Source organism: Pleuronectes platessa, chromosome 5, assembly GCF_947347685.1.
Source record: "Pleuronectes platessa chromosome 5, fPlePla1.1, whole genome shotgun sequence".
NCBI classification, from domain to species: domain Eukaryota; kingdom Metazoa; phylum Chordata; class Actinopteri; order Pleuronectiformes; family Pleuronectidae; genus Pleuronectes; species Pleuronectes platessa.
The window spans coordinates 12,457,812-12,483,508 of NC_070630.1; the positions used below are offsets into that span (position 1 = coordinate 12,457,812).

Genomic DNA, 25,697 nt, shown 5'->3' on the forward strand with positions numbered 1-25,697 from the left:
ATAATTATATATAAATGCATACAAATGCATTTTATGGGTCCGAGCAGCTCGCAGTTGTGGGCCCCTTAATCCTCGGCCATAGTTTATTTTGCTTTCTAAAGGATTGCAAGCTGGAATGAGCAAGTAACCACAAATGCACAACAGTTATAGTATTCAGTGTGACTTCATCAAATTGGTTAATTCACAAGTGAACTGGAAAGTTGCAGGTCTGCCTCACATAAACACAGGGACTGTATCAGAGCAGCTATCTGAGCTGTGAACTCAGCAGTCTCTGTGTGTGTGACGCACACAGTCCAGATAGCCTCCTCTCAAGCAAAGCTGTGTTGATATACACTGGAAGAGAAATCATTAATCAGTTTCATGGTAGGATTGAGAAGAACAAACGCTGTAATGTGACCCGGCAGCACCAGGTGACCATACTCTCTGCTTTCACTGCTGCTCTTCACCAGTGGCCAGTCCCGCTCCCCATCACTGTCACCTTACCTCACAGGCCTCATAAATCATTCAGCGCGCCATTGAAGGTTGTGCAGACTAACAGGCCTGGATGTTAGAGGCACAACAGGTTATGTGTGCACAACTACAGCGGGACAGGAGAAGGTTTATCAAGGTACTTAATTCGATTCAGCATCATTCAAACTTTTGGAAACTTTGGCTATGGCCAGACAAAGCCAGGCCACCTGGCAAGAGGCTGTTAACAGATCCTGGGTGAAGAACGATATAATTTCTCCTTGAATCTGACGTAGAACTCCGTGTCTCGCTCACCTGCCCTGAACTTCAGCAGGTGGACAATCATGATAATGCAAAGGACTTGCAGATGCAGCAGTTTCAGGTGCTGGTGGTGGATGTTTGCTTCTGCCCTGCAAACTCTGACTCATGGAAACAACTTCAGTCAACATAACCAGGAGAGGCCCTGCAAGCCAGGTAGACAGTTTTTTTATAATGTTTGATATATAAAGTATATAATGACCAAAATGCCCTATATATATCCCCCTGCTTTCAAAAGGGTGTAGATTTGACCCTTGGAGGTTATACTAACGATTACACTCCATCAGCTATTGACTTATACTGTAAGGGTTTGAGCATTTGTATACAAATACAAATCAATCAATTTGTATTTGTATAGCACCTTCCATAAGGTTAGCACAGTTCAAAGTGCTTCACAATTTACTGGTGAGCCATAAGAGAAAAAAACAATACAGTCTAGGTTTTGAAAGCTATCAAATGGTGAATGGCCACCTTTTGACAGGACTACTGATGTGTTGTGCTGCATCACAGACTGTATATGAAGATGTGACAGAACCCCAAAAGTGAAGCCAAACCATCTCTATCACCACCTGGTGGCTGGCTGTGGTGTAGGTCAGAAATCCCACCTCCTCCATCTTAGTTGATTGTGAATGGACCAAATTAAAAAGTAGCCTACACGTCAAATGAATTTTAAGGTGGTTTTTATCATTTCAGGTAGCTCTTATAACACTGACCTACGTTTAAATGTTAATTTGTCTTGTCAGTTTGGTTTGAATCACTTTGCTTTAAAAACAGGGTGAAATGTCATGATTGACAGCTGAGACTGACTCACGACTGGTCAAGCCTGCATATCGGAGGGATCTCGATACCGCAGGTCCATTGCACCATCGCTATACTGTATATATCATTGTGTCTGTCAATCGGTGGAGATTAGAGACACAGTGGAAGTGGAGCTGAACAGGAAGGGGGGGAAGGATGGGGAGATGGGATGTGTCACCACCATCAGGATGCTCCCACTATTGTTTCTGATAGGTTTCTACTGCCCAATGGAGAGCTCCACAGCACTCCCCTGTCCTAAGGGAACCTACGGGCCGACTGCTGATGCTGTGTCAGTAGACAGCTGTCTGCAGTGTCCCCCTCACCACTACTGTCCTAGACCGGGCTTGTCCACCTCCCTGCTGTGTGGTCCTGTGGCTCAGCAGCCTCTCTCTGGACAGGACACCTGCATCTGCCCGGGGGAGGGACAGAGTTTTCAGGTGACGGTGTCTTCACATGATAGTATTATTGACCAGTAGTCTCTGTGGTGTGCTTATGTGACTGTGTAGTTCTTATTCAGCACCACCAGTGACCCACTTCCTCATTTGTCCTGTGAGCTCCTCCTTTATTCTATAAACCCAACGAATAACTGACATTTTTCAAACCCCATTATCGTTTTTTTGTGTGTCGCCTTTAAGTCTCGAGTCCTCACTGTCAGTAACTCTAGGCAGAACAATCTGTAGCTACAAGCTGAAAGAGCCGGAGATTAAGTTACCTGAGAGCAGCGTCTCATCTTCTACTTTCCCGAGTCCTCCACTCATCAGCTCATCAAGAGGAGAGTGAGATTTTGTTGCACGAGTGTTGGTGTGAGAACGATTGGCAAAGGAATGAGTGATGAAAGAGAGGCAGGAGGGAAAACACATGAAAGAATCAGTGAAGGAAGTGAATGAAAAAGCAATGAATAGAAAGAAGAATGAATGAATGAATGAATAAATGAATGAATAGAAAGAAGAATGAATGAATGAATAAATGAATGAATAAAGGAAGCAAGGAAGGAATAAGATGTGGTTTGATAGAGTGGGTGAATGAATGACCAAATTAGATAAGGACTTAGTGTGACCCGTACGTATCGTAAACCAACAGTGTCTGAACCCTGCTGCCTTTCTCTGTAGACCAGTGATGGACGATGTCAATGCACCATTGGCTACCAGCCCACTAACAATAGAGGAGCGTGTGTACACAAACTGTACGATGTCTGCAGGGACGGTAAAACACGCACGCAGTATGGAGACTGCATGAACAGACACCAGTGGTCACTTCATTGCAGACAGCAGGTTAGTCTTTACGCAATCACATCACACACAAAAAGTACACACAGCGCGGTGCATGTGAAAAGTGGAGCAAAGGTAACTGACACTGACCGACACATGACGAGAAACTCATCCCGTTTGAATGAGACGCTAAATAAATCGTAAAATGTGTTTTGCATAAGACAACAGCTCCTTTAAATTCAACCAAGAATCAACAAATTTCACACACTCATAATTATCTTTCAATTAAATGTTTCAAATAGTTTTCCTCATCATGATTCATAGATCCTTTTCTGAGGAATCAAGGAAAATGCAATGATAAAGAAAGTGCACAAAAAAAGTCCTAGATTATTCCATGACTCAGCACATTGCATCCTTCCACCAAGCTTAGTGTTATTCTGCTAAATGATGAATAAACAAAGGGAAAAGAAAACCTGACCTCAATGACAGGGTAAATATACAAAAAGGGGGAAATGAGCACAACCTACATGTCTTTGACCTTTTCAACAAGAACCTGACAGTTGTTCTTTCTTCAGTGTGTAGAATGTAGTGATATCTAGTGGTGAAGTTGCGTGTTGCAGCTGAATACCCTTCACCTCACCCCCTCCGAAAGAGAATCTGTGGAAGCCTTCAGTTGTCATAAAAACTCAAAAGATGTTTAGTTTGTCCAGTTTTGACGATTGTAATAAACATTGCGGCCTCCCTACAGAGGACCTGCTCCCGAAGTAAATATAAAGTATTTAAAAATAAAGGGCTCATTCAAGGATAAAGAAAACAACAATTTGTACAATTTAGATGATAAAGCACCAGTGAAAACATCATGAGGGTTATTTTATATTCATTTCTGCTAATAGATCCCTTTGACCTAAATCTTACTGAACCTTTAATATTGACCAGAAACTGCCTCTGTGACTGAATAACAAGGTCGTCACTGCCTTCACTGTGTCCCTGTCCTGCAAAGTAGCCTTTGGTTCAAGAACCTTTCACCCAGTTACACACTCAAACTGAGGAGCTGCTGATAAAACTGCCAGTTTCATATCAATCTGGTCCAAGATAAGAAAAAAAGGATATTTGCCACGTTTAACAAATACTCTGAGTTGCTTAATAAAACCTTTGGCTGATAATTGCTTTGCACTGGTTAGTTACTATTTACTCCCTTACTGCAGGTGTGTACGTCTGCAGAGGACTACCAGGGCTACGATGGAGAGCTGGGTCTGTGTGTTTGCAGAGAGCCCCCTGGACGAGCTGCGTGCGGTGGCCTGTGCAGGAGCAGGCCGGCCACTGAGCTGCAGCTCCGGTGCCAGTCCAGCAGAGATATGGAGCTGGTGTGGAGCTATGACAGCAAGGTCAGCACATCCAGATCTACAGCAACACACATGTAACACCACAAAATCAAAATTTAGTCACAAAAGGAAAGATATTGAAAAGAAAAACGCCCGTAAATTATCAATAAAAAATGGGAGGAAAAGTCAAATTCAGAAATAAATCACTGAAGGAAAAGATAATAGAAGCAAGATGAGGAAGCAAAAAAAGGAATGAAAAATGCAGCAAAAACAAGAAATAAGAAAATAAATAATAAACAAAAGAAGCAAAGAAGAAATTAAATGACGAAGGAAGAAAGGAAGAAAGGAAGGAAGGAAGGAGGAGAGGAATGAATGACCAAATGAATGAAGGAATGAATTAAAGTAGGAAGGAACAAAAGAGCGAACAAATGCACAAACCAAAAAGGACGAAGGACTGAAAGTAAGGAGGAAGGAGAGAAGGAAGGGAGGGAGGGAGGGAGGAAGGAAGGAAAGTAAGATGGAACGAACAATTACATGAACAAATAAAGGAAGAAAGGAAGGAAGGAAGGAAGGAAGGAAGGAAGGAAGGAAGGAAGGAAGGAGGAAAGGCACATTCACATTAAACTGATTCTATGGATTACTCCCACTGAAACGGTCTCAGTATAAACATAATGAATAGAGGGATCTACCTGCACAATGCTGACAAAGCAGCTCAAACCTTGGCAGAGTGTCGTCTTTAATGCAGCAGCAGTGAAAGTGTCGGTGGTGTAGCAGTGACCTATAAATGGTAAACACTGTTATTGTTCAGGTGCAGGTGTCGGCCGTCTCAGGCAGCGTTCTGCAGACGGCTTTCAAACAGTGGGACTCCCAGGGGACTCTGCAGTGCAACAGCCGTCTCGACTCCCTGCGTCCTGTCTACATTGTTCTGACAACAGGTGGAGAGACGCACACTCACACGTGCACACACACACATGTGCACACACTCAATGGCTTTTTTTTTACTGCCATTGATTTCTTTGTCATTCTGTCTGTACGTCCTGTCACTCTGCAGACGCAGGATTCCTCGGCCTCCTGAGTGGCCTCCCAGAGGAAGTTCAGCGCCTGTTTCCTGTCAGCACGCAGCGGGACCCCGGCAGCTCGGCCGGTTTGTCAAATTGTCTCATCATTAAAACACGAAACAATCAGGAATATGTGAATCAATGCAAACTGACGAATAAGGACTGCATTAATGAAGGTCTCATACATTTTACATTTAGAGGAGGACTTTCTGCAGGAGGACACCACAGGAGGAGAAATTAATTCCAGCAGGACAAGGGTAAACAAGAGAGACATGAAGGAAGAAGTGAGAGGAGTTACTGGAGTTCTGAACCCAACAACATGCCTCCAGTTGGGCGACATTATCCTGTTTACTGTGGACACGGGCCACTATCCTCTGTACGATCTGTGAGTCAGTGCTGTACCTCATCATGTCCATTTTGTCTGTTATGAATCTGGTTTTTGTTTTGTTTTCTACACTCGCCCTCCATCTTTACACGGGGTGTGTTTCAGGGACAGCCTGTACAACACCAACAGTGGCTTTGACTGGGGTGCGTTCAGGCAGCTGAAAGAGGAGCTGACTCTGTCCTGGACTCCTCCCAGCTTCTTCTCAGTGGTCTTTAACCAGCCTGGTGTTTACGTTTTCACACTGAGCAGCCATCAGCACAAACACATGGTAACTACATCTAAAATAATATAAGCAGTGTTCCTTTAAAATAAATGTGTAATGTGCAGTGCCCTTAAAGCGAAGGCAAACTTGATTGAGGCCCTGGTGGCTGGCTGCAGTATAGGTCATAAACCTAATCTCCTCCATGTCAGTGGATGGGAAATGGACCAGACTAGAATGTGAATTATGAGGACATTGATACAGAACTTTGACTCCACGATTGCTACATAGACCCTGGCTCAAAATGACATGAAAATTGATTTCCAAATTGTTTATGATTGTCCTTATAATTTATTTTTGCTTGAGTTTTCTTCTTTTTGTGTGGCAGAAGATAAGAAATAAGTCAAAAGGGATAAGATAAGTTTAAAGGGCAAAGTGTATTACCACTTTACCATCGGTATGCAAAACAAAACCAACCCCCTAACTCCAAAAAATTATCCAAGCAAGGGTATGCTCTACAGCTCCACTTGTGGTCAAACATGTAGCTTCAGGGAACCATGTCTTTATTCTTGCTAGAGTAAACCCCGTAATGAATTTTACAACAATTGATTCTTAGAAAATAGGAATTGATGACGTTATTGATATTTTCCTCATTTAAATGTGAAATAATCACATTCTCATAGAGATTAAATGATAAATATCAACCAATATTTCAATAATACTGATCCTTTATTTTGCTCTTTCTCAGTATGTACGAGTGATGCCTGCAGGGGCCCAGTGTTACGAGCCTGGGCCCTTCTTCCCCACCATCCCCCGTCATGTGACCAGGGTGGGAATCAGTCGCAGGCGCAACCTCTTACTTCGACCAGATTGGTTGGCGACTGGAGGTTTGCTGTTTGGAGCTGTGGTCATCCTCTGTTTGTGTGTTACAGTCCTGGTCAGTGAAGATGCACAAACACACGCTGCCACTACACACTGAGCACAACACATTCATGAATCCATCCCGCGTGCAGATCCTGTTTCGAGAGTACGGATGGCCCGAGAAGAAACCAATCAGAGCGCGGTATCGCTTGCTGCAGTTGGCCTACCACATGGACGATTACTCATCGAAGGGTTCAAGGGTGATCTCACTCAGGAAGATTCACCGCAACCAACAAGCCAGAGTGACACAAGACTCCATTCAAGCAGGTGCAACACTGTAACCCTGGATATCACACACAAACACGTGAGCTCTGCTTATTGAAAGCCTCAAGGCCAACGGTTACATAACTTACATAAAACACTATCTGCACCACGTCAACCTGCAGCCCCTGCAGCGTGCACCCATTACTCTCTCACACACACACACACACACACACACACACACACACACACACACACACACACACACACACACACACACACACACACAGTAACACACTGACACTTTGTTGATGTTTAAAGACAGAAGCGGCTTCTTATGTAACACTGACAGTGACTACTCCCACCTATCATCCAATTACTAATCAGAAGCCTCATATCATGTGCCACGACTAACAGTGACTTAACTGAGGAAATCACTTCAGAAGACATCCGGAGAGTCTAAGTCTTTATCAGGGAATCTGTCAAGAGGGAAAAAGCATTCAAAGTAGTTTCAAATATTCATATTTTGATTGTAATAGGAGAGGAGCCCGAAAATCTCCTGACAACAAAAGATTTGTCCTAAAAACAAAAACTTCCAACATAGCCTAGGCAGACGAGCGGAAAGTATTGATTTGCAAAACATGGAGATACCTCTAGTTCATAATGTATAAAATAAAATAAAATAAAAATCTTTATTAATAGAGCACTTTTCAAAATTCAAATTACAAAGTGCTTCACAAACAAACAATTAAAAAAAATAATTCTATAGTTAAAAATAGTTATCAAGGTTAATTGACAGTTGAAAGAAAATGTTAATTATAGGGACAGTAAGAGAGCATGTACCATGTTATGAAAGTGAAAAAAACATCCTGGATCCACCTGTTTACCCACATCAGGGCCAAGATTGAATGGGTTCTTCCTTGGGTCACATTCCGACTCTCCAAAAACTTTCATAGAAATCGCATCGGTAGTTTTTGCATAATCCTTGGCAAAGGTAATCAGAGAAAACTCTCTGATAGAGTTATGTCTTTAGAAGCAACTTAAAAGATTGAACTCGGTCATCTGACCTGATTTCCTCGAGCAGAGGAGTCCTCTGTCAACCTTTCGTTTTTCACTCTGTCTGGGAAAGATCACAAGCCTCTTCCTGAGGATCGCACAGCACGCAACGGTATAGGGTACGAACAGGTCACATAGTGTATATAAGATGGAACAATGAAGTGTCTTAGAAGTAAACAGTTACATTGTAATCAATCCTGGGAGCCAGTGTAAAGAAGCTTAAACAGGAGGGCTGTCATCTCATCTGTTGGTATTTGTCAAAGCCTGGCAGAGAGAAAGAGGAACTTCTCGAAACTGTTGAACCAAACATGGATCCACATAGCTCAGGTCCACTGGTCTTCCTCAGGCAGCACATTATGCATGTGCTTCAAAGTTCACTTTGAGAGAGAGATTCTTCGACTTTACATGTGTTATCTGTTTATTCTTGAGTGTCTTTCTCTTTGTGTTTCCCTCTCTTGTAACAACAGTCTGTGGGGACACGCTGGGGGAGTTCTGGGATTATGAGCACCAGGTGGATCTGGAGGCTTTCAGCAGCAGCACCTTCTACAGCCTTCTGCTCACACAGAGCCTGTCTGTCACAACACGGCTGGGGCAGCTCACCACTGAGGTCAGCAGCTCTCTGTTAACACGCAAAATAAACACACACGTTAAGAGAATGACGCGTTCTTCTTCATTACCTTCACGCTCTGAGGCAGCATTTTTTCTGATGTCTATTAATCATGAGACGTAAACTGGGGGAGCTGGAGGCAATCCCCGCTGACATAGAGTGAGAGGCGGGGTACATCCTGGACAGGTTGACGTGGCCGACAGTGACAAACACACCATTCACACTCATCATCCATTTAAAAGTCCTCAATCATCCCAACACCGATCTGCATGTCTTTGGCTTGTGGGAGGAAGCAGGAGTACCCAGAGAAAACCACCGCAAACCCGGGGAGAACATGCAAACTCCACAAACCCTGGCCCTTGTTAGCACTATTTGAAAGTAGATACTGTAACTTGGTTCATCCATTTACAGCCGAGGAGGGCAACTCACGTGCACTTCATATTGTACCTTCATGGTTTGTCAATTCAGTTTCCCATGTGCATTGATCCAACACAAAGTTCCATAAAGTTTGAGTCTCGTGAAACAGATTGGGTGTCGCAGCTGGAATGCCTCTGTTTTCAGTCACACGCCTCTTTCTCTGGCCTCCTTCCTGTTTGTACCATCAAACTCTTCACCTGTATAGAGGTTGTTGTTACAGCCCTCAGGACAGCTGAGGTGGTAGAGATGTAAGTTGAGATGGCCCATCTTGTACTGTTGTGTTATCCCACGGACGCTGATATCTCGTTTGTGTTGTTTTGGTGCGTGTTGGCTGAACTGGGTGTGGGAGTGAGATGTGTGATCTGATTACTATCATATGATGTTCGTGTGATAGTCATTCAGTTTCCTTATATGTGTCTATATCAAGGTAAAGGAGCTCTACCAGGGAGTGCTCGGGAAACTGCAGCTGCTTCACCCACGCCTGATCTTAGAGGAGAGGCCGGGTGGGGGTTATGAGAGGATGAGGAGGGAGGTGGAGAGGGAGGCCGTGCGACGGAAGACTCTGGCCTCACAGCTGAGGACGCTGCTCGACAGTCAGCTACAGGTTAATCACTTCTGGTCATCTCCCAATTGAATTCACTTGTATTTGTAGACTTTACAAAATGATAGAGGGAAGTGCTTAAAAGGATAGTTCACTGAATCATGACAAATTCACTCATAATCTACTCACCACTATGCAGATGGAAGGTTTGAGCCCACATAACACTTTTCAGAGTATCAGGGGTAAAGAGCGTTGCAGCCAGATCCAATAGGATTGGCATGGTGGTGAGTAGATAATGATAACAAATTGCATATTCACATGCAGGATCTGTTTGAAGAGATTGTATTCAGAATGAATTGATTTATCATTTAGACAACAGGGTGTCACTAAAACCCAAGAAAACACAAAAGGTATGCAGTTCAATTTCATAGAAGACAAAGTAGCAGGTCCTTACAGTTTAGAAACTTTAACAGGGAAACGTTTAACATTTGGAATAATAGATTTTCAAAATGTATTTCTTGTTTTTCAATCATTTTATCTTTTAATCTTTATATTGAGTGTGAGAGTAAGATCAGGCTTTGCTGTTTCCCCTCAGGTTCTGAGACAAGAGCACCAGGCCCAGCAGAGAGTCCACAGTGTGTTTACAGCTCACGTCAGACAGTGCACCCGATTACTGTCAAAGGTTTACAACAGCAACCCGCCGGCCAGTGAACAACACCAGCAGAAGTAAAGCTTCGGTTCATCCTTTTCAAATGGTCACAGAGTGAACGCTCCCTCTCACGTGCTCAGCCTGTGGTTTCTCACCCTCAGTTGGATGCAGAGACTCACAGCCCTGGTGGAGGAGATGGGAGAGCTGGTGTCTGCAGAGTGTCAGCGTCAGGGGGCCTGGGAGTTACTGGGTGACGGTCCAGGGGCCAAGCTGCTTTGTCCTGACTCTGGAACCGTGCTGAACAAGGACCAGATCTTTGGTGAGCCCATCAGCAGCACTGAGTTAAATCAACCATGTGTTCCAAACCTTGAATCTTAGAGAAACGACACTATCTATTGGTCAAAGTATGAACTGCAAATAGAGCAGACATGAGCTGCAGAAAAAAGAAAGGAAATATGTTCAAAGTTACAATTACATTTAATACATGGAAATTACAAATGGATACCTCAATTTTATTTAATCTGGCTTCCCACATATCTGAATACTATTTTTTATTTATTTATATTACTATATTATATTATTATAGTTTATTTCAGGTATATAAGTGGTTATGTACAAATCTTAAATTATTATTCTCATCTGGGGATATACAGATACACCGAATGTTTCTTAGTTTTACCTCACCTCCATAAAAGTCAATACATAACGTTCAAGTCCTGTGATAAGCCTTTCAGTCTAAGTTTATCTGCCAGCGTTTACAATATAGGATAGAGAAATATCTGAAAATTATATTAAATTGTAAATGGAGCCTAACTGATATTGCTTATTTAAAAAAAATGCTCTTGTTCAAGGTAATACCGTTTTTTTCCCCCATTACAATTATCTTATGAATTGTAATAAGCACTTATTTGAGGCTATCCCACAAATATCCTCTGCTGATAAATTCACGCTTTTCCACTTCACAAAAAATCTCAGCAGGAAACACTGCACGTCCAGAATGTGACTGTTCTCAAACCTTGATCAGAACAGCTTCAAATCTTCATCCTGATAGTTAACAGTGTGATGAGCACTAACAGTGACCCTCTCCCGCTGCCTCGCTCCAGGGCCTGATGGGTCCTTGCGTGTCTGCCGGGCTCTTCACTGTGATCCAGTCACAGGCCTCATCAGACCAGACGCTCACACACATATGATGCTGAGCAGCTGCCATGCCTCAGCAGTGCCACCTGACTACTTCCTCCACCCGCACACCGGCCGAGTGATGCCCATCGCCGGCAATGTGGCCTTCGATCCTGCGAGCTCCACGCTGGTGTTCACGACCGGCTTGTGTGCAGGTGACATGAAGTGTTTGTGCACTGTGAAGGAAGGCCGCGCTCAGAGTGAAGAGCAAGAATTAGATTATGAAATCAAAACCTTTCCAGCACAGTTACAAGCAAATTACCACATTTGACAGAAAACAGAGGATCTCCGGCAGTTAATCAGCTGATATGCTTTACGTGAAGCACAGTGTTTCGGTGTCAGCAGAAAGACTAGTAAAAGTTAATGGACACAAGCTGGGCTGCAGTTTAAGGGCAGCAGTTTGACATGCACCATAACTAAAAGCATGCATTTAAAGATCACTCAGAGTGTTGACACATGACAGCGTAAGAGTAATATAGCTCATGAAGTACATTGTCACATCACTTAAATTGATGACATAGCAGGACACCGGCGGAGCTCTTTTTCTAAAACGGTTGTTTTTCATTCCTTTTCCCAGGTGACAACAGGAAGTGGGACAGTCCTCTCCTTCCTTTCATCCCTTACCCGACCTCCTTTCACTCAGAGCAGCCTCTGATCAGCACCCACCTCAGGGGCCTCAGACCGGGCCAGAGATTGCAGCTCGGAGCTCCCATGGCCGACCCAGACACTGGGGTCCCAGTGCCCATACTGGCTGTGACAATCCACCCTGAGACTGGACTGGTCTACCCAATGGGAGGGGTGCAGGTCTGCCCCATCACCCGCCTGCCTCAGCCCATACAGATCGGTTATCCCATGCTGGAACCCAGGACGGGTAACGTTGTGCTCACAGTCGGGGTCAGTCTGGATCCAGTGACAGGTCAGTGCAGCAGCTGGTGAGACACCAGTATATCCTGCATGAGTTATTATGAGCCAACCTTGTTCTGTATGACTGTGTAGGAGCTGTGCTGCCAGTAGGGGGAGTCCTTCTGGCTGAATCCTTCATAGAACCTCTGAGTGGGCGGATGGTGAGAGTGAGAGGGGCCAACATGAGGGCTGGGCAACTGGTCCCTAATGCAGGAGGACACCAAGGTTTACTAGACTGCAAGGTGAATGATTCTACACCTCATCTGGGAATATAGCATATAAATGTTCTCTTGATATTTTGCTTTTGGAAAATCATAATGTTCATAGAGTTTTACTTGATATAGTTTATTCATTTTATTTATTGGGACATGGGATGGGAATTTATGTTGTTGCTATTTAAAAGTATACATTTTTTATGCTGCCTCCTAAGTCTCAACATTGTAAAATAATAAAAGATCCATGATGAGACCGCCTGGTTAAATTTACATTAAATCAAAATCAAAATATTCTCTCATTAAAAAAGAGTGATCTTGTTAAACCAGTCAAACCAGCAAAGATTTCTTCATCAGGTTCTCACAGCAATGTTCAGAGTTCTGGATCTCCTGAAGCCACTGTCTGAGGAGTGGGGTTCAGAGGGCAACTTGCAGGATCTGCAGCCTCATCCAGGCAGCGAGAGAGGGAGCGGTCGACAAGATCATCTCCTCACCGCGGCCAAGGAGCTCCAGCAGGCCCGGGGGCGGAGCCTGCACGGCCATCTCCAGTTACAGACCCGGCTGGAGATGCTGCTGGACTGGGCCGAGGGTCTCCAGAGGGATGGAGGGAGTCTGGGTGAGGAAACACCAGTTAGAGGATGAATGGACATGTGGGCTATCTTGTGGGTTGTACATCACAAACTCTCTGCCTCTCTGTGTCGGTCCTCTCCGTCCACTGCTGCTCTCTTTTTCCTGCCCTCTGAAACCGTCTATCTTACTCAAACATAGTGTCTGAGAAAGTATGATCCCAAATAGAGAATTTCAGCCTCACTTGGCCATAAATATGCCTGTTGCTGAGAAAAAATATGCAGCAGAGGACTATTACTTTATATTTCCTTATCGGTTTCTTCTTTACAGCTTCTGTTGTTGTGACACGTGAAGACAAATTCATAAAACAAAGGCTTTTGCTCCTTTTGGATGTAAGATAACTTAATGTTTTTTTTTCCATACTGCATTAAAGAAAATGCACAACCTTTGAATATCTTTTTATCTCCTCCTGGATCACCCAGCGTTGTCCTTATGTGACCACTTCATATAAAAACAAAAGTTTCAGGCACAAAGTGACCCTTTTATGGTGCTTAAAAGGGAGTTTGGAAAGGATGACCTTTATTCCTCACAAGCAACCACCCTCTACGGAAACCTAGCATGTGACCTGTTTGTCCCACATAAGCCAATTATCTTAGGACATGCCTCAACTAATATGTAGTCCATATCCATATTTTTTATTATCATGAGGGATAAAGTAGACCTCTTGTACCATCAGTATTTCCGGCATAGATAGGAGTCCAAAACAATTCAGACATTACAAACCTACTGCTTTAACACACTGAACAGCAAATGACCTCATAGCAAATAGATTCTGTCTGTGTGAATGTTAATATATCCTCGACATCAGGGAGCTTGTGCTAATAATCAATTCATACCGGCATCATCATCAAGACAGGCGTATCATAGTTTCTCCATTGTGTTCACTTTGAAGAGTCACTGTGTCTAAATCTCAGTGGTGGTTGTAGGTCATGTGTGCTCTGCTACAGCTAAGATCCATGAATCATTAACTGACAAGTTTTATAACTGTAATCTGCTCAGGACCTTTTGTGTAATCCTGCGAACAAACCAAAACAAACGCAGAAGAAAATAGCCCTGAAGGAGGTCACTGCACTTGAAGTCATTACAGTGCTTACATCCACCGACAGCTCCATTAACTTCAGTCAAGCTGCAACAAATTGGAAACACTCAGCTATTTGGCCAAAATATGCCTGATTGTTTTCATCAAGATCCGTGAATGTTTCCCCAGGAAATCAGTGAAAATGTCAAACCCAAACCCTTTTCCTGGATGCGCACAAAAATGCTATTCTTTTTATCCTTGGGTCGTGTCCAACCCTTTCACCATATTTCAGGGAAATAAGTCACAATTCTCTCAAACTTATTAGAAATTGGACCAGGAAAAGTTCAGGAATACACATAGGGGAAAAAAATATTTGAGCACCTTTTCACATGAATTATTCTTTGCTTCTGCTTCTTATTTCCTGTTCTCGTTGGACCCAGGGGAGATGCTTCTGTCAGGCTCTGATGTGGGTGTGACAGCCCTGCTGGGGATGGAGTATCCTGACCCCATGGGATCTGGTCTCAGTGTGCCCGTGCTGGGATGTCACACCGACTTGGTCGCTGGGGTTACTGTACCCTTGGCAGGGACCATGGAGGACCCGGATGGAAAAGGTACTGTCAAAAAAATGGCTATAGCAAATATTAATGTTCAGTTGATGCACTTAAATCCCCTTTTAAAGATCTTTTGAACTATAGGCAATAAAAGAAGTTCATCTGGGTCTTTATAGGCCTGGTGGCGATCCGTTATGGATCTCAGACTGTGGACCCAGTGACAGGGACGTTGGCACCAGTGGTTGGAGCCAGACTGGATGTGTCCAGGAAGCACATCCTGCCTGTTACAGCTTCCTACTGGTTAACAATGGCAGATCAAACTGATGGTGTGCAGGTGGGGGCAGTACTTTAGAGAAATGCTTCCACTAATGCTCTGGTACAAGTCATCTTTAATGTGACCAGTGAGAATAAAAGTGATTCAACTCTCTTCCTGTTGTTTTCTGCTGGAGGGAGATTTGTGAACATGATAAAAGAGATGGAAGCTCATCGCTGGGATTTTATGAATCTTCCTCTCGTTGCTTCCAGGTGGAGGCTCTGCAGAGGGAGGTGTGTGTGCGAAACACCTACTGGCAGCATCAGAGGCAGCGTGAGGAAGACATCCTGTCTGATCTGGACTCAGCTCTTCTCCAGTATCTCGTCAGAGTCACAGAAGTTAAGTCGTCTCAGGTCAGCAGGTGGAGTTTGCTGTTTTGGTTGAAACTGTCTCACATGGTCTCTACTCAGAAGACAGTCATAGCTTCTGAGAACATGTGTTGAGCATGTGGAGCTGATGATTGGGATATTTGAATGCTGGAGGCGAGTGGGAAGGGGGAGAGTAATGCAGGAAAAATTTTCATATCCTGTGGGCGCACGACAGGAAAGCTGGACGATGAAATGTTTTTTTAGGTGTTTGCAAAGTTATAATTTACCGTATCGCCAATTATGAGTGTGTGCATGTACGTTTCCAACGGCTGTGTTCATCCCATTGATTATCTGTGTCTGTCTGTGTGTCAGTATGCAAAGCTGTGCCTCCATTTTTCACCTTCTTCACTGTGAATGTGTACTTCGCAGCAGCTCCAGTGGTCAGGGAGGCAACTGAGGGAAGCAGCTGCGGAGCTGCAGGAGTCATCGCAGGCCGAGGCCCAGAGGAGAGCCGCTCAGCACTCCCACCTGGCTCTCATGCTGCCTCCACATGTACTACACATCCTCACGCAGGGTATAAACTGCGTCTGCCAAATTGGCAGAGTGAAGAGCATGAAGGGAAATTGCAGTCATGACCTGCGCTGTGGCTACATTCATCGCTCTCCAAAAGAGAGGCGCTCTCGTGCCAGCATCTCCTGTCTGTTCCTCACTTCCACAGTAATTAACATAATGTCAGTGTTGGGTGTTTTATTTGGGTTGGCAGCATGTCTTTGTGCGTCTCTCCCTCTCTGTGTGTAGGTGATGAGGAGGAGTGGGATCAGCAGAGCATCTGGCAGTCGGAGCTGGTGTCGGGGCTCGATAAGGTGGATGTGTGTGTGGAGCAGCTGCAGCAAGAGCAGGAGAAGTGGACAGAGGGAGGAGACTGGGCCACAACTCTGCATGCTGTGGTCAGAATATTGGCTTCATGGTTTATATGTGGGACTGTGGCTTATTCTCTGTTTTACACATGTACATCTGGTGTGATGCTTCACTAGGGCTGGGCGATAAAACAATATTGCCTTGTTATTGTCATCAACAGCAGTAAGACATAAAATCAATATGTATCAATATATTGTACATGCATGGTGCAAGCACAGTGAGGAGGTAGAACACATAATTGGATTTAATGATCTACCTTAGATCTGTCTTGTTTCATTCTCTGTCCACAAAGACATGATTAATACCACAACTCCACTCAGTAGGAAAAATCTGTCTTTAAACTTGAATATTGCTATAATTTGATATCGATCATGATAATAAGCAATAGCGACTGATATGAGGATGGCACGGTGGAACAGTGGTTAGTTCTGTTACATCACAGCAAGGTTCGGACGAGATCTTCCTGCGTCGAGTTCGCATGTCACGCCCATAAACAGCCCTATAGTATGTTACAGTATGCAATACCATCGTCTTTGGAAAGTCTCGTACTTTGACATAAGTTTAGAGCTCTAAGTTCGGAGCTCTGGGATGCACATTGTGACTTTGTGGTCTAAATGCGAGTATAAATGTCTTGGGTCCTCTGTGTCCATGTGTCCTGCAGGACAGAGAGCTGAGTCAGAGAGAGCTGTGGGAGCAGTGCTGCTCCAGACAGACGGAGTTGGAGGCCGCTCTCGTCGCTCTGCACTTCGTCAGACACATCTGTCAGCTGCGTGCCGACACCGCTCAGGTCACTGCGCGGACAGACCCGCTCAATAAATGACACTGAATTATAAACAAATATATATAAAGACATGACAGAGCTTGTCTTGGCTGTACCTTCATCCCATCGGGTTCGTTTAGACCTAAACTCAACGGCCAGAGCGAGATTTAAGAGGGCTGTAAAAATGTTTGTTTTGATTATCTCTGGGTGATTTTGAGCTCCTTCTCTCTTGGTAACTGTCTAGGCAGTGCTGTGTGGTAACTTCTGGTACAAGGACTATGGTCTGGTCCAGTGCACCAGGAAGAGGCCAACTAAGGTCATGGGTTTGCTTCAGCAGAAAGCTCTGCCTCTGCTGGAGAGACTGAACCAGCTGCTGGAAGAAAAACAGTCGGCCAGCTTTTCCCCCAACACCTGCAATCATCACGTCTCAGGTACAGAGTCAGTAACAGGACTATCATCTTTTCGATTATGCTGTAGTAGATGATAGATGGCAAACATTTGGATATACAGCATTGTTCTAAAGCATAAATGTAAAATGGCATGCAATTCACAGTGATACAAATGTCATGCTTCTCTCTGTGCTGAGTTTTGATTTGCAATCTGTGATCTCGTTCTATAAAGCCACACACATTTCCTCACTCGGAGCTCGACTCTGGATTCCTGCATCTAACACTATTATCTTTACCAAAACACTCTGGTATCATGGTTAAAGGCTGGTTTATTTATAAATTTGTACTTATTGTCAACAAAACTGACAGCATACAGCTCAATTTATTTAACAATGTAGAACAATTCTTCCAAAAGGCTGTGCCATAGGAATAAGCCATTGGTGGTTTTCAGTGAGTATCTATGGCAGCAGGACAGGGTAAATGGGATTGACTCAAAATAAACTCGCGCCCATGCATATAAAAGAAGGGCCATGTCAAACTCTGCAGCACAGATGATTGTTGATTTTTTTTCAATATATTTTGGGATATTTAGTGAAAACAATGGAGCCGCTTTGCCAGTAAATTAGGCCGTGAGAAAAATACCTGTTCGTAGGATCAATATGTTGTTATGTTTTGATCTTCTCACTGGATTTAACAATCCGATCTTGTGGTTAAAGGATAACGCTAGTTTTATATTATACTTTTATATTTCTAGCAAAGAAATGAAGTACTGCTGTTTCTTCCAAAGATCAAAAATAATTAGTTGCAAACGCTGTACATCGATCAATTCATTAAAAAAACGTAACCAAAAAGCTGTGCCGTAGGAATATTCCATTAGTGCTTTTAGTGAGTATTTATGGCAGCAGAGCAAAATAAATGGGATTGACTCAAAATACCTAGGAGCCCATATCCATAGTAGTTAGGGGTCCTGTCACTGAGGCTTATTTATGTGATTTTAATAGATTTATGATACAAAACAATGGGGCAGGATTGTTTGTAGGATCAATACGTTCTTGGCTGTGGTCTCAAACATAGAATAATACCAGGCTCCCTCTTTAAGTTTGCTTTCTGGCATGTTTCAGGTTTATCAATTAAACCGCCATACGGGCTGGAGATAGCCTCCAGGGTCTGGACTGCCTCTGTGCCTGTGGTGAAAGGTATGTACTCCTAAAGCCGCTCAGCCCTTGTGATAACATGTGTGTGGAGAGAGCCTCCTATGTCTAGAAATACTGGGAAGACAGCTGGTTGTTAAAATGCACCAAGATTAGAGCAGAGTGGATGGAAACTGACACCGTGTTTGTACAATAAAACTCTTTGTGTGTCTTTGAGTAAAAAAACCCCAGATGTGTCTTAGATCCAGGATGTTGTTGTTTCTCTACGTTCTGCTTCTTTATCGTCTCTGGAGACTAGAGATGGAGTAGAAGGAGAACATGACTATTATAATTTTGACAATCATGTTGCATGTGCCAAAACTTAGATTGAATATGTAAAGGTTACAGAGCTACATTCACCACTGGGGTAAGTTTTAAAATCGTTCATGTCTCCGTCAAATCTTTCCATGTCTCTAAAGTCCCTCAACATAATGTGTCTTGGCTCTTTCGAGAATCATCTTTGTTTAGACAAATTCTCACGGCCGCTCAAGGAGCTACTTGGTTTGATGTCTGGCTCACGTAGCTTTCAGTGTCTCTAACAATCCGTGTTTCCAAAGGAATCTCCACCCAGTCTCTGAGGGAGCCTGTTAATGTAGCTCAGACCCAGGACAATGGTATGCAGGCTGGCTCGGCACCAACACACAACTCACAGACACACACCGCCTGTTCGGGCGTCCAGTCCCAGGGTGAGCAGAAATTAAAGCTGTGAATGTGAGACCCCCCTTTCACACTGTTGAACTGTGCCGTGCTCGTCTACACCACAGTACATAAGTGGGAATAATACATTTTCGCTGCTTAAGTCTGGCAATAGAAGTCTGGGGAGAGACACAGATATTTACACATCCACATAGAGGGAATCAATCATCCATGCTTCTGGCTTAATAGCAAAGCATACCTCTGAAATGAGTCCAGCAGGGAGGTTCTGTTTTAGCCTCTGTCTGTTTATTTGTCAGTCAGCAGGATTAAGCAAAAATTACAGAACTGACATCGACAAAAACCTGCTGGACGGAGAGGACCCGGGCCAAAAAAGAGCCAAAGTAAATTCCTGCATAGATCTACACAGAGGGGTACAACCAGGAATATTCATTCACTTTCTTTCACATCGTGATATATGGTGTGAGATTTTTAAGTAATTCCAAGGGAAATATTAATATTCTCTTTGCTGAGTGTTGAGTGAGGAAATAGACACCACTCTTATGTGCTACCTATTTGTGAATCTGGAATCTGAATCTGATGAAACTGAAGACTGGAAACAGAGGAGATCAGGTTTCCTCTGTTTCTATAACTTCCGCTAATGAACAGAGTAAACGAAGGTGACAAACCAACTTCATTTGTGAGTTGTACAGTCATTGGACCTCATGCAAGAATATTTTCAAATTCTCTTCTGATATTTGTCTTACTTTCGTCTGTACGGTGAGTTTGCATGAGCGTGGCTCGTCACTTCTGCAAACTCTTCTAACTATAGATAATGTGAAAAGTAACTTGGTAAACTGAATATTTTGTAATATATATAATTGCATCAAACTAATCAAATATACTATGAAAATAGGATGAATTTCATGTGACTCCTACAACAGATCTGGTCCATTTGTAAATTATGTTTCAACTCATAAGAAAACTCAGACTACGAGTAAAATTGGAGAATGCGTCAAGTTCTCAAAAATCCTCTCGTGGAACAAACTGACTGTCTACTGGCCGTAGTTTCAAACTGATTAGATCACAAAACATCAAACTTTTCCCACGACGATAATGAGTCATTTCAACTTATTTCCCCACAGAGAGCCGTCCTGTGAAAGAGTCTGCTCAGCCCACACACATCTCTGTCCCCACAGTCCCAGGTAACGCTGTGATTTCATATACGTGCACAGTCAGAGCGCTGCATGTGCTGAGTCATGGAAACTTTACCCATCCATATTCATTTTATGCCTCAGAGGAGGAGTGGACCAGGCTGCTGGAGCTTTCTCCTCTGTTCCAGCTGCTGAAAGTCGTAGAGCTGCAGCTGAGGGGCTGGGCCGGCGGGGCGGGGCTTCTGAGAGGAGAGCTCAGCGGTAAGTCAGGTGGAGTAGAGTTTGAAAAAAAAAAGGAGCTGTTCATAAACTCTCAAGCACCTCAGAGATATTTTCTCACAGAATCAAACTGTAATGGGAAACTCCACTGAGCAATGTTCTACTACTGGTATGACAGGTTTTCTGTGCACTTAGCGTTAGGGTTGATTCCTCTTTCTGCAGCAGCAACGCCACAAGGCAGATGTTTACTTTCTTCTTTCTGATATGTTTCCTGTTTACTACAATGTGTGAAAACCTTCCTTTTGAACTATTTGTGGTTTCACTCTGAGCGCTGCTGCTGACTGTGTAACCCTCTGCAGAGCTCACAATTAAGACCAAAGGACAACACCAGTCTGAGAAACTCTTTATTTCACAACTTCGAGATAGATTTTCCACTATACACTCTACCTGCAAAAAACTTCAATTAAATATTTTTGAAGAATATTCATGAATACTAAATAAGTGCCCCATTATGTGATGGTCTGATTTTGTGAAAAAGGGCAGATAACAACATACTGATTGTGTATTATTTAGATTTAGATGTACATCAGTCCCTCACTTTCCAGAACCTTGAGATGTTTCCTGAACCTCACGTGTTGGAACGTCTGCTAGTTTGTTTGGCTTCATGATTTAGTAAAGTTTGTATTACTTATATTTACTTCATTGATACTTCATGCAGTTTTTTTTTACCTAATTGCTACCATGAGTTTCACATTGTGGCTTCAAGTGAAATGTCTTGAAAATGTTTGGGATGGATTTTCAAAAGTGAGTTTGATGTGGATAACCTTACCTTCTGCAGCTCAGTTAAACAGCAACTAAATGGTCTTAGGTTCTACATGAATAATGCAGGCGTCCTATTTTTGGACTTTTGCTAAAAGGTGAAGAGTTTCTGCAGCAATCAGTAGACTGCAGTATTAAGGGCTTGTTGGAAATAGTTGTTCTCTGTGTTTTGTGCAGAAGGAGGCAACAGCTTCGTCGATATCCTTGATGCTCAGTGGGAATGTGAGGGAGAGCTGATCCCTGTAGACCCGTCAGTCCTCAACCCTCGAGAGTTCCTGGTCTACCAACATGGACTCTTCCTGATGCAAACATTACACAGTCTACAACTGGTTGGTGACAAAGTTTCACTCTGATCTATAAACTAGTTTTTTCTCGATTTATCTTTCAAAATTGCTTTCATTGTTTAATTCTGAAGCGTTGAGTGGCCTGGCCCCCTGGTAAGCGTTTAAATCTTAATTTCATGTGAGCCTCTGAGGCCTAATTCAGCAGCAGGAACACTTTTAACATACACTGTATCCCTAAGGCTCGTAGAATCTCTTCAAACTCATCTAAAAAAGACTTTTACCCACAGTCTTTGATGCATTTAGTTGTTGATGTCTTTTACTGTCAAAAACACTTTTATTTATTAATTATTCTTTATTGTTAAAGTGAATAGACAAAGTTGCATTTCAATATTTTTTGATGAGTTTATGTTACTTTGGAATACTTGGACAAGAACTACTCAGGTTGTTGTTTTTCTTTTCCAACAGACTCCAGCTATTTCCCTTCAGATAACTGCCAGTCTGCCGAACAACAACTACTTGAACAATGCCTTCAGAAATTCTTTCTTTTATCAGGTACAAATTATCTGAGAAGGCGTCAATTCTCTACATTTTGTTCCAATTGGTCAAGTGTGTGTTAACATAAGAGCGGCTGGGGCTCAGGGGGTAGAGCGGGTCGTCTACCAACCACATGCTTAATCCCCGGCTCCCTCAGTCAGTATGCTGAAGTGTCCCTGGGCAGGAAGCTGAACTCCAAATTGTCTGGTTGTGCCAGCAGTATGTGAATGGTGTGCACTGAAAAAGAATGTGAATGGGTGGATGTGATTTGTATTGTAAAGCACCTTCATTTGTCGATCGGACCGATGTAAATACAGTTAATTTACCATAAGTATAATCAACAACATACTGGTACATAGTCCAGTGCCAGTGTTAATGAGTTGAACAATAAAGTGAAGTCAAGGCTTTCCTCAGTGTCACAGGCGGTCAGCAGGCTGGCCAAAGATAGTTAACAGGAAAACAACACGGTAAAAGTTGTAAAACACTGATGTGCATTTCAGACTGTCCGATCCCACTCCCACTGAATTCCATGGAGGGAACGTCAAGAGCATCTGTGAAATATCCATTGTCTCTGTGAATGTGTGGTTTTAGGATTCCCTGCTCTCTGCTGAAACAGAATTGTGGATGAGAACGTAGAGCTTTGCAGATCCTTGCCCGCTCTCTGTGCAGTTTGTGGTATAGATCCAGAAGAAGTAAGACTCGTTAGTGTATTTGTTGTCATTGGATATTACATCACATTATATTATTTTCAGTTGATAATACTTCTACTTCACAGCTGGAGGGAAAGGATGTACTTGTAGTTGACTAAATGTATCTGACAGCTATAGATACTATAAGTGGTTAATATATTGCACCATCAGCTTATAACATACAGAGCAAGGTAAGCAGCATGTAAGTGTAGTATAATTAATTGTTGTAACAATGACTCCATTTGCATTTAATACTATATGTGCAGATGTTGCTGTTAGTTTTATTTCATTAACATTTTAAGAGCAGGACTTTTAGCTGCAAGTAGTTTGTATTTGAATGTGCTGATTTGCACATCTGTTATTGACCTGTCGTGAGAAGAATAACTGCAAATGACAAGTTCTGTGACAGTGATGACATGAGAGATAATGCAGACAAATACTAAAATAATCAAAAATACAGAAAATGAAAACTGAACCAACTTAATCAGGACACGAGACACCGCTCCAGCAACGCCTCAGCTTTCTACGTCCGTTTGCTGTGCACCCTGAAGGAGCCTCAGGGGAAATACAAGGGGGTTATTCAGTGAACAGATCCAACCAGTGAAAGCTTTTGTTCTACATCTTCTCCAGCCCCGCTGCTCTCTGGACACAAAAGATTCCTTCTCTGCTCGCCCCCCCCCTCCTCCTCCCACATGACCTTCATGTTTTTCTGCAGGAGGTCAGGGATATAAATCCTGTCTCTGGGGTCACCTCTGCTGTTTCACATTCCATCAGACTTCAGAGGGATCCACACGACCAAAGCAAAGGAGCAACTTTGTAAATATGTTTTGCATGTCGTGCTCAGAGTACCGTGTGAATGACTGCTCTGTTGACAGGAAGCAGAGGAGATGCTCTTTGTCCGTCGCCAGAGGCTCCAGTCAGTTGGAGGCTTCTCTCTGCTGCTGCTCCACTGTCTGGCCCATGTCAAAGTTAAAGACATGAGCTCCGACTCCAGTCCCGCCTTCCAGAGGCTTTTCTTCAAGGTACAGACAAGAACTCGTTTTTTTGATGTCCACATAAAAAATAAAGCTGAAGTATGAACTATTAATCTGGTCTACTTTGGCTTGACTTTAATTCAAATGTGGTTGGTCTGTTTGACTTTACATCCCAGGTTCTGCAGGCATGCCTGGGGGAGCTGTTTAATGCCAGACTGTGGGGTATGTGCCCCTCAGGAAAGGAAGCCAATTTGGGTGCGGGGTATCAACACCAGCAGGCCCCTTCAGGAGACTCCCATGGGACTCTGTCCAACTTTCACGCTGCCTCCCTCCTTCACAGGCTTCACAAACCAAACCCAGGACTGCTCTCTGAAGATGTAAGAACCGAATATTTTCAATAACTATGAAATAACACTGTGTTCTTATCGTTCACAAAGAGGCCTCTTTGTTCATTGTGTTATTTGCTTTGCTTGTTAAATTCAGAGAAGGCAGAGGGAGACATCGCTGCTCTCGCATCTCGAGGGTCTTTTGAGAGAGAGGAGCTCAGAGGCCCGAGAGAAAGAAGAGAAAGAGCAGATTGGAGGAAAACATGTAGCGAACCCCAACTAAAGAAACCCAGTGTGGTTTAGAAGTGGCAAACAGGATGTCAGTTGACCTGATTTTTTTTTAACGGTTTGCTGGATACATAAAATTGTAGATGCTCAAGGTTAATAATAACATGACTATGAGGAATTCTATACTTCCTAGCTGTTGTACTTTTAATTATTTGGAATTTCAACTTGAAATTAAGCATCGATGTACCCTTGTTTCTCAACCCAGGATTTTTTTGATTTTCATGTGTCTTTACATCATCAGGTAATTTCCTATGATTTGTAAAGTAAATGCACACGTGAGACAAAAGCAAACCACAATTTTTTTTGGCCAGTATAGTAGCCAGTGAACTTTTGGACATTTATGTCTTTAGCTCTTATAATCACAGATCACAAAAAAGTTGTTTGTCAGTTTATTTCATATCACAAGAAACAACAAAATATAATCATTCCATTATACAAAAAAAGGAAACAGTTGTCTCCGTACACAAATCATGCATCTTTCAACTCCAAAACAGCATGGATCTTTCCAGGATATCTTCAAAACAGGCGCAATACATAGACATCTGGTTCTTTTTAGGGGTCCTACATGTGGGGGGAAGGGAACTCAATGTGCAGACGAAACGCTTGCTGAGATTCCGACGTCTTCGAAGCCCCTTCACTACTTCTGAGTGGTTTTGAAGGCGATTATAATGATGAGCAAAATGATTCCACACACAAGCCCGATGACATTAAGGATCTTGGCTGTCCTCGATGCATCCTGAGCTATGGCGGATTCTCCGGCAGTATTTGCATTTTGTGCCTTTAAAAAAAACAAAAATCAACGTTTTCAAAATGATTTAAAAAAAAAAAACAGTTTGTATTGTTACTGATTTTTAGGCATATTTTACAATGTAAAATAGCAACAGAAGAAAAATTAAGTTTAGTATTTAGGAAAAGTCACCTACCCTACAAGAGCAGACGATGGCAGCAATCCCTATTGGCAGACAACAGCACAAAGTGTTGAAGATGGACCATCCCAGGTAGGATGGAGCGACTGATTGGCTCCTGCCTGCTTCCATATTTTTCTCTGTGTTTGTCCTGAAGTAGATAGAAGTTCTACTTCATCAGCCTGTGTCTGGGTTGAATGGTTGGAGGGGGGTTGCAGCCCATGCTGCTTTATCCTTCGTGGGTGTGGTTTAAGGGGGCTGAGCAGGACTAATGGCGTCCCCACACTGAAAGAATGTTTACGCTTTTGGTTGTCTCCTGATACTTAGGGTTTATTGGGTAGAGTGGATTTACAGTTTTTCTCAATTGCTTTGACTCATTT

At 43.1% G+C, this 25,697-nt stretch overlaps 2 protein-coding genes across 6 annotated transcripts in view; both read left to right on the forward strand.

The window, feature by feature from the left end:
* si:dkey-103g5.4 (uncharacterized) lies at window positions 1-24,179 on the forward strand. Its single transcript, XM_053422096.1, has 34 exons — window positions 1-607; window positions 779-921; window positions 1,777-2,000; window positions 2,673-2,834; window positions 3,977-4,156; window positions 4,902-5,028; window positions 5,145-5,237; window positions 5,350-5,536; window positions 5,642-5,804; window positions 6,484-6,672; window positions 6,749-6,923; window positions 8,381-8,520; window positions 9,365-9,541; window positions 10,074-10,204; window positions 10,289-10,446; window positions 11,231-11,458; window positions 11,881-12,219; window positions 12,300-12,448; window positions 12,776-13,034; window positions 14,504-14,674; window positions 14,791-14,948; window positions 15,140-15,280; window positions 15,665-15,809; window positions 16,034-16,182; window positions 16,815-16,940; window positions 17,158-17,344; window positions 18,424-18,498; window positions 19,050-19,178; window positions 20,271-20,330; window positions 20,424-20,540; window positions 21,495-21,646; window positions 22,067-22,153; window positions 23,700-23,846; window positions 24,036-24,179. The coding sequence occupies exons 2-34, from the start codon at window positions 792-794 to the stop codon at window positions 24,177-24,179; spliced, it is 5,199 nt and encodes a 1,732-aa protein (XP_053278071.1). The 5' UTR covers window positions 1-607; window positions 779-791.
* ttc12 (tetratricopeptide repeat domain 12) overlaps window positions 21,500-25,697 on the forward strand; it is a 27,356-nt gene continuing 23,158 nt past the window's right edge. For 3 of the 5 annotated variants that reach the window (XM_053422156.1, XM_053422161.1, XM_053422162.1), the window contains exons 1-5: window positions 21,500-21,646; window positions 22,067-22,153; window positions 23,700-23,846; window positions 23,975-24,175; window positions 24,282-24,443. The gene's annotated coding sequence lies outside the window, so the exon portion shown is untranslated. The other 2 variants (XM_053422159.1, XM_053422158.1) reach the window with 2 other exon arrangements.